Genomic DNA, 15,301 nt, shown 5'->3' on the forward strand with positions numbered 1-15,301 from the left:
ATCTTCCTCAAAAAAAGTGATGACAGTAAAGGATAGTACCTTTCCAATTTTAAATAATAATCTATGAGTCCACATTGATACTTCCCTTAGAAAAGAAGGTTCTTCTTTTCAGAGAATGGCAGCTAATAAAGAGAGAAGGAATGTCAGAAGTAGAAAGCCATCAATTTCAAGAACCTTTATAATATATTTAGGCAAGAATCATCACTAAAAAAAAGATGGTTGGGAAACAGAATAGTCAGTCTCAAAGTACTTTCCCACACATTACTCTGTAATTAACTATATTCTAATTAATTATTAATTACTAAGAGGAAAGGGTACATTTATATAGGAGAAATAGGAGGTGAGGGGGATCAGGACCTTAACAAGCGACCAAGCTGAATCTACCTCTGGATGTGATTCATCGAGGACACAATGTCACCTACTTAATATGCCCACCAAAATGTTTAACCTGAACTGATCAAAGGACTCAAACAGAAAAATCTAGATTGAGGGTCATTTTGCAAAATAATTAGCCTGGACTCTTAAAAAATTGCCAAGTTGTGAAAGATTAAAAAAAAAATAGTGGTTGTGAATGCAAAATGGTACCACCACTTTGGAACATAGTTTGGCAGTTTCCTGCAAAACTAAACATACTCTTTCCACACGATCAAGCAATCACACTTCTTGGTATTCACTCAGAGGAGCTGAAAACTTATGTCTACACAAAAACCTGCACACAAATGTTTATAGCAGCTTTCTCTACAACAGCCAAAACTTGGAAGCAACTGAGATGTTCTTTAGTAGGTGAATGGATAAATAACCTGTGGTCCATTCAGACAATGGAATATTATTCAGTGCTAAAAAGAAACGAGCAATCAAATCATGAAAAGACATGGAGGAACCTTAAGTGAGTGAAAAAAGCCAGTCTGAAAAGGCTACATATTGTATGATTCAAATTATACGGTGTTCTGGAAAAGGGAAAACTATGGAGATAATTAAAAGATCAGTGGTTGCTAGGCTAGGGGAGGGTGGTGGGGAGAGAAGAGATGACTAGGCAGTGCACAGAGGATTTTTAGGGCAGGGAAAATACTCTGTATGGTATTATAATGATGGATACATGTCATTATACATTGTCCAAAGCCACAGAATGTACAACATCAAGAGTGAACCCTCAGGTAAACTATGGACTCTGGGTGATTACAACGTGTTGATGTGGGCTCACCATTGGTGACAAATGCACATCTGGTGAGAGATGTTGCTAATGGGGGAGGCTGTGCACGTGTGGAGGCAGGGAGACGTGGGAAACATCTACATTCCTCTCAATTCTGCTGTAAACCGAAAACTGCTCTGAAAAAATAAAGTCTTAAAAAAAAAACTGGGGGAATTGTTCTAGATTAGATTAAGGGATATGACAACTAAATACAATAAATGATACTTGATTAGATTCTGGTTTAAATAAAAAAACAGTAAAGGACATTATTGAGAAAATGGGGAAATATGAATATGGCCTGCATATTAAATATATTAACTGTATCAATGTTACCTTTTTTGACGGTGATAACTGTATTGAGGTATTTAGGAGAATGTATTTATTCTTAGAAGTTGCATGCTGACATATTTAGGCATGCCTGTACTTATTTATAAACGGTTCTTGAATAAAAAGTTAATAAACTAGTCAAAGTTCAGGAGTTAAGGAGAACATGTAAAAAGACTGTTACCCTATTATAGGAAATTGGTAAAATTTCCATTTATATTTTTCCATAGAAAAGATATAATTAATTTATAGAACAAGTAAAAGCTGATTTTTATTTTACTCTTTAAATGTCAAATACCTTATTATGAAATAAATTGCCATTAACAGGATGATCTATTATTAGGCTCCCAATTTTACTAGCAAGTCTGAAAAAATATTTGTTTAAAAGGTTAAAAACAACAAAATGACTATTTGGACATCTTCCGCTAGAGGAATTTTAAAAATTTCCTCATTCATTTAGCTGAGTACCTTCAACAGTACTAGGCCAGAATGAAGAGACACAAAACTGACCAGAGTTCTCTGTTTTAAACTACCATAAGGTGCTTAGTCGTAAAGTCATTTTTCCCATGGTGGCAATGTCTGAGAAGAGTGTAAAGTGAAATAGGACATGAGAAGAGAATACTGAACATGTGTGTGAGTTTTCCTTTATTTGTGCAAATGTCCACATGAATAAACTTCACACAGCACCCACTATACATGTTGGTTAAACAGGAGGCAATCCTGACAGATCAGCAAGGTTGATGGTGTCTTAATCTTCTATAGACTTTTTTTTTTATTAATGTTATGATAGATTACAACCTTGTGAGATTTCAGTTGTACATTATTGTTAGTCATGTTGTGGGTACACCACTTCCCCCTTTGTGCCCTCCCTCCACCCCCCTTTTCCCTGGTAACCACCGATCAGATCTCCTTGTCAATATATTAACTTCCACCTATGAATGAAGTCATATTCTTCTATAGACTTTTAAAGTAAAACTATTCTGCTTGGGTAAAATCTTAACATTTTAAATTTTAGCTTTAATGTGGTTATCTTTATACCTTTGTAACTATTTTCTTTATATAAAAGTTAAAAACAATAGTCTACCTTAAAAATACCTTTAACTATCTTTCTTCCACATAAAATGGTCTTTCCTATTGTAATAGTACTCTTTATAACCTTAGAGGTAGCCTTAGGGCCACCATATCTTTAAAAGTTTATTCCTTTTCACCTGCTGGTCTATTATTCAATCTCTCCAACCCTCAGTTTTTAGGTCTTATAAAATGGAGGCAATTAAAACCTATCTCATAAAGTAAAATGCCTTTTACCTATTCAGGGAAGAAAACCCCTCTCTACTGGCAGACTTTAGTACTTTAACTTTAACTTAGCTATTTACCAATTTGGGTTCCAGGACTACTGTGTGGGCAAGGAGCAAAAATGTCCTAACATGCAGAAACACATGGAAAAACCGCACTCAGTGCCTTGTCTGTCAGTGGACTTAAAAAATATGTATTGATTGGCTATATCATAGAAGAGAGTGAGGAAAAAAGTGGTTTGTTTTTGTGAGAAGACACAGAGTAACCAAGAAGGTCAGAATATATGTGTTAGTTATTTAATTTACATGATTACATTCCTTAAAATAGCAAAGGTGGGGAACAGCACCATATAAGAAGCATATAGCTTAAAAATAAAAATTCTATTGGAAAAGATTCTGCGTTAGCCTATTTAACCACTTAATACATTAATTCAAATATTATGTTTTCCAAACATTCGAGCCAATAAAATGGAATCGTATATATAAAACTTATTTGATAACAAACCAAAGATAATATATTCTAAAGTACACAGTGTGAGCATATATTGATTCTAATTTTCAAAAACATAGTCTTTTTACTTTTCATTTACTCAATAGTGTCTTCCTTATTAGGTTTTCATCTGTTATTATCAACAGATCACCTGGACCAAATAAGAGTGAGAACCAACTGGGACAGCTGTTTGACAGAGCTGTGTGCCAGCTCCAGGCTCTGTCCTTCTGGGTCTCCAGGGCCGGTTTGACACATAAGCCTCATCCACCCCACCCACTACTAACGACTCCCATGTGTTCTTTGTCTCCTAACCCACCTGGGCTTCTCAGCGACTGTGAGACAGCCAACGAGGGCACAGAGAGGCAGCAAGGGTGGCTACGTGAACCGCAGTGGGAGCCTTCAACCATTGGACCCAAGGGTAAAGCAGGAAGTACAGACTATGGTAGCCAAACTGTAGAGACTTTGATTAAATTGTTTCTGATTCCCAGATACCCTCACTGATACTGTTTTATTTCCATTACTCTTTATCAACATAAATTCTCCTTTAAAGCTCTGTTCATCAACAAACGATGAGAGGGGCTGGCCCCGTGGCCAAGTGGTTAAGTTAGCGCGGTCTGCTGCGGCAGCCCAGGGTGTCGCGGGTTCGGATCCTGGGCGCGGACATGGCACCGCTCATCAAGCCACACTGAGGCGGCGTCCCACACGCCACAACTAGAAGAATCCACAGCTAAAAATATAAAACTATGTACCAGGGGGCTTTGGGGAGAAACAGGAAAAATAAAATCTTAAAACAAAAACAAAGGATGAGAATCTCTGATGTACAATTCAATTTCACATTTAGTTGGCTCCAAGTAGAATCCCTCCACATCGTAATATAATCATGAACTACCAAATCTCTCTGATAGTCCCCATTATATAATATAGCATTTTTTTAAAACAAAGTTTTTTCTCCCATTGACAGAAAAGTATTACTTGATTGCGAAAAATGCAAAGTACAGAAAAGAAAGGTGAGAGTAGTGTATACGCATGTAAATTACTAAAAATAATTTGATATAATTCATTCCAGGGTGTTTTTTGCCTATGCATGGGTTTTCTTTTTTTGGAGGGATGGAGTGGGGTTGATGGAAGGATGTAAAGAGGATGGTTAGTTGTACTCAGGATAAAGCCACAATTTTATTCCTGGCTTTTTCACTTTTTATAACCTAGATATTTTTGACAAAAAAAATTCCCATTAAAACACATGTGAAAAGAGAAATATAATCTTTAGTTATCTCTTCTAAAGGCTGACTCTTGCCAAGTTGAATCAAATTCAAATACAGAGGCAAAGAGAATTTTCCTTAATTTCAATATTTCTGTAAAGAGAAAACAATATATAATCAGTTCTTTATTAATGAAGAATAGATTCTGCCAACCAGTAAAAACTTTCCTCGAGACTCAAAAAGAAAAGGCGGAAAAATTCTTGAACCAACTAAGTACCTACGCCATTGGCCCCAGGTGATCCAGGAAGCTCTAACATAATCTCTTTTAGGACAATCTTGCTGACCACTCTGTGCCAAAAGCAACAGCTGAAGAGCTACTTGCCATGAGAATCAACCCTAACTATCAGCCTCGGTCTTTAACAACAATTTGGTTTCATTCATTCACTGATCAAAAATCTGGGAACAACTTGGTGTACCCAGTAGGGTCGAATGTTTGGGTGGATCCAAAAATAAAATGACACTGCTCCTGCAGTCTAGTCAGAAAGCCAAGTTGCATGTATTCAGAGAGGAAACATGTTTCAGTGGAAAAGCACAGGCCTGTGTTAAAATCCCAATTCTGGACTCTTGTTTTTGGAAATGATGGAATAACAAGGACTGCACTTAACCTCTTACCATAAGAAACTAGAAAACTGGACAAAATACATGATATAATTGCTTTCATACATTGGGAAACAGGCAGCGCAGGTCTGTGACCCCTAAGAGAAGAAAAACAAATGAGACGAGCCTTATAGCCGCCCTAGCTTTCCGCCTGGAGGCAACTTCCAGACTGTGAGTACAGGAGGGATAACTCACACAGAGCTGGTTAGGCTTGTTGAATTGAGGAGACAGCGAAGAGGGCTCAGAGAGGCGACGGCAGCTGGAAGCTGCAGGGCAGATTTCTGAGGACGGACCTATGTGGAAAAAGAGCTCCAGAAATGTGCATAGGGGTGCCTTTGAGTCTTTGCTGAGTACTAAGCTACATGTGCACAGAGTGAAATTTCACCAAGCTGGGCAAGAAACGACCAGGGAACTGTAAGCTAAACAATTCCCCAAGTGCATACAAGGCTGGGGAATGTTCAAGCTTCAATTAGCCTGAGTGAAAAGCCCTCCCCAGGGCATTCAGCAGATTCCAAAGGGTTGTCAAGCCCTAGTAGTTAAGGCACCAACCCTAGCATGAATGCTACCCTAGGTCTTTCCTAACAAAGCCTGAAAAAAGCCCTGAGGGTGTCTGAAAGTAACTTAAATGTCTACCAAACCAAAGCCCAACACTCTTTAAAGAAAGTCAACAAAAATAAAATCCAGCCATTCAGCAATGTAACATTCACAGTGTTACATCCCATAAAAAAAATTACAAGACTACTTGCCAAGAAGCAGGAAATCTCCCTATAATAGAAGAAAAATTCATCAATAAAAACAGACCCAGAAATGACAGGAAAAAAGATGAAACTATTAATAGCTACTATAATTATGTACAATTATTTAAAGGAAAGCATGAATATAATGATAAGAGAAATGGACAACACAAAAAAGAACAAAATGGAACCTCTAGAGATAAAAATACAATACCTTAGACAAACATTCTATTGGATAGGTTTAGCAGCATATTAGATGTGCATTAGAAAAGATCAGTGAACATTTGAAAAAAAAAGTATAGCTAGTAAGGTATAAAAATAATAATGAAATGAAATACTGAAAAAAGAATTAACTTTAAAAAAGGGAAGAAAAGAGGAATAAAGGAACAGAGAACAGATTGGATGAGCACACAGCAAAACGATAGATTTAAACTCACTTGTGGTAGGCAGCCTCTAAGACAGCCCCCAGTGATCCCTACCTTCTGGTATTTATGGCCTTATATAATTCTCTCCCCTTGAGCGATGCTTCTGATCAACACAACAGGGCAATTTTGAGGAAATGTTACAAAAATTGTCACCTTTGTCTCGTTAGCAGGCTTCTCTCTTACTGGCTTTGAGAAAGTAAGCTGCCATGTTGGAGACGCCCATGTGGCGAAGAAGTGAGAGTGACCTCCAGCCAGGAGCCAGCAAGGAACTAAGGGCCTCAGTACAACAGCCCCCATGAACTGAATCTTGTCAAAAACAATGTAACTAACATTAGAAGCAGATCCCAGTTGAACCTTCAACCAATCAACCTTAGTTGATACCTGACTGCAGGCTCATGAGTGACCCTGAGACAGAGGTACCCAGCTAAGCTGTGCCTGAATTTCTGACCCACAGAAACTGGGAGATGATAAATCTGTCTTGTGTTAAGCTACTAAGGTTTGAAGTAAAATGTTACACAGCAACAGATCACTAATACACCAGACATATCAATAATCACCTTAAATGTAAACGATCTAGACATTGCAACTGAAAGACAGAGACTGTCAGACCAGATTAAAAAGAGAAAGATCCAGCTCTATGCTGTCTATAAGAAACATACTTTAAACGTAAAGGTATAGATGGGTTAAAGGTAAAAGCACAGGAAAGGCTATGTCATGCAATGCTAAACAGAGGAATCTTAGAGGGGGCTATATTAATATCAAACAAAGGAGACTTTAGGAAAAGGATCATTACCAAGGACGAAGGAACACTTCCTAACGTAAAGGGATCAAGTTATCAAGAACACATAACAGAGACTCAAAATACATAAAACAAAAACAGCACTGAAAGGAGAAAGAAACAAATCCACAATAGTAGTTAGGGTTTTCAACATACCTCTCTGAGTAATTGACAGAACAAGTAAAAAGAAAACCAGTAAGGATATGTAAGACTTGAATACCCTTATAAACCTACTGATCTGACTGACATTTACATAACAATATTCCACCGTCAAGGGTAGATGAAACATTCATGGTCATTTAAGAAATGTATACATTTTCATGAGAGAGTATATTTTAAACAGTTTCAGTGTAATAGGTGAAAAAACCAAAAACCAAAGTACGCTCTAAAATCACTGGACCTGAAATTCATATTCTAGGACTAAGTTCTTGGATTTCTTTAAATTTCAATTTTTTCAGCCCTAATTTGATCTAGTTGGTATAAATTTAAATTCTCTTTTCTGGAAAATCCTCCAAATTATAATATTTGGATGTCCAAATGAAACCTTCAACTTTTTGAAGTGTAAGCATTTTGTTTCTGTTGAGAGTTCAGAAAACATTCAGCAATCAATCAAGCACCTACTCTACTCCTGTGCATAAATAAACACACACGCACACAATTATGCAACCAGAGATTTCACGAGATTATCAGCAAGTTGCTATTTAACCAAATTCCATTGCTTTGAAAAATGAATGAAGAGCCTATCTAACAGAAATAGATATATAGAGAAAAATCTGTTAGAAAAATATATTAGAAAAGTAATACTTTCTCATTTTAAGAGTACGTCTAGTTAAATATCACTTTGTTATTCTTGGCTTGAGAAAAACAGTAACATAAACATATATATCTTTTTTACTATATATATTTTACACATCAATCAAGAGCCATACAATTCTTTAGTACATTCAATAACTATTTGTGACCAGGTAGGCAAACTTATTACTTCACTTTCGTTTCCATTTTATTTTACCAGGAGACCTCTAAAATATCCTGGGTTTCTGACAGGTTCTTAGATTATGATAAAATGAGTTTTATTTTTACTACTAATTTTAAAAGGCTTGCTTGAGATCACATATCAATTTACTTCCTGTGTCCCATTTTTAAATTTGTTCAAAATATATTATAATCCTAAAACAGAATCAGATATCAAATCATAAGAAATTTTTGAGTATGTAGGATTCTTTGATTTTATAGTTAAAATTCTCTACATTCATTCAAAGGATTAACTCATTGAAAAGAAACATGCACAGAAGGAAGCAAATCGCACAAAATCCCCCAACAAATCTGACCCTTCAAATGTGGAATGCTGTTCGCCCCTGGAATTTCATACATGCCACTCACAGGCTTCAGAGTGGGACAACTATGAGGCCATAGTATTAAGGCCAACTATAAACCAAATAAATCCCAATTACCCATTTCCTTAAGCTGCCCAGGCTCCAGATCTCTTGGGTGCTGCCCTTCTCAATTATTTTTAGCAGAAATGTATAATACACAATAAAATATTTACACAATAAAATATTTAAAGAGATTCAGATCAATTGAAAGACAACTTATGGATTCGCCTCCCCCAACCAGTGACCCTAAAGCCTCATCTAAACAACTACCATCACACCAAAATTTCATAGAATATTCTACCACACTAGAACTGTTTCTGCTTTCATATATTCCAAAAGTCATTGTGGAATAAGTTATCATACACATATATTTTAAATATATATTTGCTTTTTAAAAGACCACTTCTGAATTTAACCAATCTATGTTAAATAACTGGGTTCATAATGAACACATTTTAATTTAGAAAAGTGATTGCGATAGAGATTTCCTGGAATCAAAAAGAAAAAGAATTTAAAAGACAACTCAGAGCAAGAAATCTCTTTAAACATAATAAATAACTGTTTTATTACTTCAAAATACCAAAAGTCTTCTGCATGGTACTTATCATATACATCAAATGCCTTAAAAGAGTCTCAGCAACCATATCTACTATCTTAATCTCTTCAGAACAAGTACACAAGAAGGAGAAAAATCTATAAATCAGTCCTCGATGACAGAGGGTTTGTTTAGGAGTTTACCAAATGGAATGACCCTGTTGGAATTCCTTCAAGCAGCCTGTGAAAATGTCAGAATGGAGTCTGTTTTGGAGGTCGTAGTCCCTAGAGAACTCTGAGTTTTGGCCTGTTTGTCTTTTCACATGCTTTAATATTTGAAAATCATTCCTTGTAGACACTGACTGATGCCCAGGGAATGCTAGGATTGTGGGAACTGGCAGTACCCACAAGGAGACAAACTTCATGGGAAATCAGTGCCTACTACATCTGCCCTCCCGGCTCTCATCAGATAAGCTGCTCTTCAAATGTTATGAAGGTACATGGTGAGACATGAAGAAAGTGCAAGTCATTTTGATGTCTTTAAAAAGAAATACTTGTGGAAAATGGGGCAGCAATTACTGGGACTGAAAGAAAACACTAAGTTATAAAACACCATGGTAGAACCCTGAAAAACTATATTTACTTAGTATGAACTGAAATACTGTATTCTCAAAATATACATATTAATAACAAATAGTTATAAGGTGCTAATTATATGTCCACACTTCTAAGTACTTGACTTACATGGACTCATTTAATTCTCACAGCAACCCTATGAAGCAGGTACTAGTATGATCCCCATTTTGCAGATGAGGAAACTGAGGCAGAGAGAGGCTATTTCATTTGTCTAAATTCACATAACTAGTAATGGTGTAGCCAGGATCTAGACTCAGACAGGGTGGCTCCAGAGTTGGTTTTCTTTATCACTGTGCGTGCTGCCTTCTTTATGGTATTTTTGCAGCGAGCATGCAAAGCTGGGTAACTATAACACGTACTGAGTACTCATCATGCGCCAGGTATATGCTTGTGACTATAAATGCTTTATCTTATTTAATCCTCCCAATAACCCACGAGGCACATCTAACATGAGTCCTGTTTACAGATGAGAGCCTGACACCACATGCCTAGCGTAACGGAGTGGGCTCTAGGGTTGACTCACAGCTCTTTCCTTAAAACTAGGCTCTTCCTCTCAGTTATCTGCGAGAATCATCTCTACGTTAATTTTCTTTGTATAGTTGAGGGAATTACTTTCAAAGATCTGTGTGTCCAACAATTTTATGACAATATATTAAATTTTGAACTGCCAGCACTGTACTAGAGGCTTAAAATCTAAGAATTATTTTACAGTAAGAGACACAATGATCATTCAATAAATGTTTTCTAACAATAAAGTGTCTGCATTTCCACTCTTGAAATACCGATTTTCTACTACTTTGGGAGAGTATTCTGATATGGCAAACTTTTCTTTTAGGTACTGCACAGTGGTGGTTTGATCAAACAGTCCAATTGCCATACTTGTTAACTGCTAGGCTGGGATCAAGGCTTCCAGTCAAAGAGGGTCTCCCGTCTTGTAGCTATGAATCTCAGATCTGCAGAGTGCTCACAAATTCTAACACCTGTCAGTTTTTAAACTTAGCCTACAAGAACCAAAGGCAAGCCGTGAATCAGACTTTTTGCTTTTCTTGTTATACCTTTATTAAACACAGAGGTTATGTATCAAAAAATTAAGTTGGTGAAACAGCCAGCCAGCTATTAGCATTTTCCTAATGAAAATAACAACATAAACAACCAGAAAAGAACATGAATAATTTGGGCTTTAAAAAAAAAGCTAAAATGGGGCTGGCCCCATGACCCAGTGGGTAAAGTTCTGGGTGCTCTGCTTCGGTGGCCCAGGTTCATGGGTTAGGATTCCAACGGCAGACCTACTCCACTTATCAGCCATGCTGTGGAGGCATCCCACATACAAAGTGGAGGACAATTGGTACAGATTTTAGCTCAGAGCTAATCTTCCTCAAGCAAAAAGGAAAAAAAAGAGGAAGACTGGCAACAGATGTTAGCTCAGGGTAAATCCTCCTCACCAAAGGGAAAAGAAAAAAGCTAAAATATTGCCCTTTAACTGATAGTCTGATGTTATCATAAAAATGTTAACACATACCTGCCAACCCCTGAAAACTATGAATAGGAATATACTATTCCTATTCTGCATATTCTAAATTAGATACATCATTTTTGAGGATACCACAAATTGAGTCAATTTCTATTGTCTTTTAAATATGGGGGGAAAGTCTGACTAATTGAGCAATGTGGCACGTATGTTTAATAACACATCTGTGGGGAACATATTAAAAAGCAACATTCCTAATTCATATCTATGGTAAATTCCATTGGTTAACTGAGATGGAAGGTACCTTCCATTCTTTCTGTTTCTGCTGCCCAATGAATAGCACAAGGCAAAAGTGATCATGAGATATAAGAACACACGATGCAATGAGGAAGGGCAGCCAGAGAAAGACACATGGGCTGAAAGCTACCATACAGATAGTACAATGGGCACACCGCGGCACAAAGAGCTGCTGAGACTCACCCATGCTCACAGACTGAGTCAGCTGAGGAGACCGGAGTCCTGACTCCCAGAAGACTACACTTCCTGTCAATAATGTGAGGGTAGCCAACAGTATGGATTAATTTAAAGGGTTAGAAAAACATCGGGCATGATATTTGCTAATTAGTCTGAGTGATTAATAACCACAAACCAAAGAAAAAATTCCAATACATTTGTTACTCCAACATATTAGTCTTGTTGCTTTCTGTCACAACAGTACATTATTACTGATGTCTTAAAATAACAAAGTAAGAAAAATAATCATGGATCACTTTTTTCCAGTATACCCTCTACAGGCTCTTTTAGAGTTACGGATGAGAGCAGGTATCCAATAGTCACCCTTTCTCTTCCTTTTTAGCTGGAAGAGGTCTTTGTGGTTGGGTTAGGTGGCAGACAAAAGTAAAAAGAGCTTTGACTTAATGTTAATGAAGTCTCTTGCCCAGCAGAAGGTCTGATTATAAATTAACTATTCAATTCCAAGTAGTTTTGAAAGGTCTAAATATCTAGAGGGTTACGGTTGAATAATATTTATTAACTAATCATTTATATTACATATGTTATCTTTTAACATTGTTTTCTGAGGGACAGGAAAGAATGTTTCTTAATAAATTAGTTTCAGTGTCTAATATAAATTATATGGTGTACTCTAGTTTTATGAAAATTATCTCAAATAATCTATGTAAGAAATAATATACTTCTATGACTCTAGTAACTCTAGAAAAGTCCTGTAAAAATTTTAAGTAAACATTTTTCTAAGTTTAAGATAATGTGGTCTCATGCTAGATTAAACTGTTAACTATTATTATGTTCTAAACCTTACTTTTAATAAATATGTTAATTGTTGACACTCCAAGGGTATTTCCGAAAGAGGACACAATTTAAAGATTGGCTAAGTAACTCAAATGTAGCTTCAGGGATGCCTCCTGGGTGATGCACATTTAAAACCGTCAGCTTCATCTACTCCCTCAGTAATAACTAAAGCACGCTTATGGTAGTGTTACGACCCTGCCAGCTACAAAACGGGACTGTAAATTAATGCCCAGGCCCCTCCCTCCCTCCACACATACATTGCTCGGGTGTGCTCAGCAATGCACTGAAGCAAACTAAATCCTCAGCAATAGCAAAACTATCTAAATAAGAAACCCAGAGTAGAAAAAAGAAGGTGGACAGGGTTATAGGTGCTTGTTTACATTGTGAAACGGAACATGACACTTAATAGGAGACTTTCTAAAGACCATTGTGAAAGAGAACACCTCCCCCTGAAGCTACTTATCCCGCTTCTCTTTCATTTCAAAGGGTTCAAGAGACTGTGGAAAACAGTGTAAGAGCTGCCACAGTCAATCAAGAATCTCGTCTGCAGGTGGCAGGAGGTTCAGAGCTGGCTTCTAAATTTCACAGCTGTGTTTAGTACAAGTCCTAAAGCCTCACTTTTAACAAATATTAGAAACTAAGGGAGATTACATTCAAGGAGTATGTATTTCTCTTCTCAGTCTAAGTACTCTTCAATAATTCCTGAAAGCAGGAAAAGAAATTACCTAAACGTATCAGAATGTTTATTAATGTCCTTGAGAATTATTTTAAATATTCAAGATGCTAAATTTGTTAACAGTAAAGCCAGACAAGATAATTTTACAGAAAATTATTCATTTCTATTACCTCTACTTATAGAAAGGGAAAGCAAGAATCCTACAGTTCCATGTCTTGGCTATTTAGGATCTATTTATCTTCTTCTCACTTTTAAAACTATGAGAATTTCATGTCTGGCTGTGCGCTCTAGAGAAAACCCTCTTTTTCCCTCACCAATCTCCATTAGGCCATACCAGCTTGTGTACATTCTAAGGAACAGGGTTTTGCTCAAGACAAATGCTCATCACCTTTGCGCATTTCCAACACCTGGACTGACAGTAAGCCTAACAGGTTAATGAGGCATGGGGAAATGTTTTCAAAGTAAACCGAAAGAAAAGGCCTCTTGTGAACACATGACACTTATGGTACAAGGCAAGCACTTTTCTTTGGCTGGATTCCACAGCTAGGCAAGGTTCATCTGGCTGTTCACAAATGTATTAATACCTGTACCAAATCCAATGCAAAGAGCCACCTTGTGTGCAACAAACTTTTGAATAAATTATTTTCTCTCGAGTAAATGATCATTCCAGAACAGAACAAGAGATGGTCTAAAGTTGTTCAGTGTGATCAATTTAATAGATGGAAAATCTAGAAAACAAAATTATAAGATGGGACAGACTATCAACTCAAAAACCTAACAACTGTGGTAACCAGTAATACTAAAGTTTAAAATAACAGGAACAAATATGTCTCTCCTCTTTACTGAGGCTTAAAACATGCTGACTATTTCACAGTAAATACAGTTTCAAAAAGTCTGTTAAATACAGGAAGAGAAAGGTGGCACGCACTCATTTTCCACCTGCTTGATACTATTGACAGCTGGCTTGCGGTATACCTGCGACCATGTTAACAGGATCCAGCCTCATCTTCGGGGGTGTACTAAAGGGTATTAAAATACCAACCTGTTTGATTAAAGGGGAATCTATGTCAACTTATCTGCTTACTCTATGATAATCCTGGCAATGACTTAAAGCTTAAATTCACCAACCAATATACTTATCAGTCTTGCAAATGACCTCATGAATGAGAAGCGTCTTCCTCGTGGTCCCATCTAAGTGTGGGCACAGGAAAAGAGGTGGAGCTCTTTCAGGTAGGTTGTTTCCATCTACGCTGCCTTTCCCTGCTTTTATAAAGCTAGCTTCACCTTACAGCACCTGAGCTTTTCCTATTTAATCAACAGAAGAACTAATCGTCCCTTTGACTGATTTCTCTTTTTTTCCCAGTGTTAACCATCTGAAGGAATGTTAATACTGAAACATGAAAATGGATCTATTGTACTTATAAAATATCAAAACAAAGCTCGATTTCTCTGTGTGTGCTGTTTTAGTAAAGGTACATTATTTGTGTGTTTCTGCACATCCACCTTCCTTTATGAAGGACTCACTTGTTGGGAAGAGTTAACTGACTAAATGGTTGCCTTACTTTGAGGTGCTACAGAATTATTTTGGCCACATTCAGGGGTAAAGGAAAACTCTAGTTTATCTTTACTAAACAATCTTTCATATTTACTCCAGTAGTGGAAATATTTTGCCACTCCACTACCACTGCCAACATAAATATTAATCAAAAATAAGGGAAGATCTTGGAATCATTACTTAAAGGCCAACTTCATTTTCCCTGTAAAGTTTATTTATAAACTATTTGGTGACACAATCCTACACACTAATCCCAAACTGAAATATTTTCATTTTTTCCTCCAACAGAAAAGAAATGAATTATAAGTGAAATCCAAATGCTTATGAATAACAATAAAACACAATCACCAAGAAAATATCTAAATTTGATTATTGCATAATATTGAAACAGAATTTTGTATTAATTAATTTTGAGGCTAACATGTAAATTTGTATATGGTATGATTTAAACATGGCATTAAGAAGACAAAAAAATGAAGAATAAAGATGAGAAAAACTTTAAGGTAAGAAAGTTATGGTTCTTTCATCTGTATACTGCTTGATGTAATTCCACTCTACTCACATAGCTGTATCAAAAACCTAGGTTTCTGATAGCTGTACAAGGATTCCATTTATGCCCTTAGAATGTTTTTGAAGTTAAATTAGGCTAATCTATCATCAGCC

General features: G+C 36.6%; 1 protein-coding gene across 22 annotated transcripts in view; it reads right to left on the reverse strand.

Annotated features, from left to right (window-relative positions):
- The window catches only part of MRTFB (myocardin related transcription factor B), a 259,277-nt gene that overhangs the window by 98,530 nt on the left and 145,446 nt on the right, over nucleotides 1-15,301 (reverse strand). For 6 of the 22 annotated variants that reach the window (XM_070568493.1, XM_070568490.1, XM_070568489.1 and 3 more), the window contains one exon: nucleotides 11,580-11,642. The exons of the other annotated variants lie outside the window; for them this stretch is intronic. In XM_070568493.1, coding sequence (XP_070424594.1) covers nucleotides 11,580-11,642 — 63 coding nt within the window. The remainder of the gene's footprint in view (nucleotides 1-11,579; nucleotides 11,643-15,301) is intronic. 22 annotated transcript variants of the gene reach the window in all.

The sequence above is a fragment of the Equus przewalskii genome, chromosome 12 (genome assembly GCF_037783145.1).
Source record: "Equus przewalskii isolate Varuska chromosome 12, EquPr2, whole genome shotgun sequence".
NCBI lineage: Eukaryota > Metazoa > Chordata > Mammalia > Perissodactyla > Equidae > Equus > Equus przewalskii.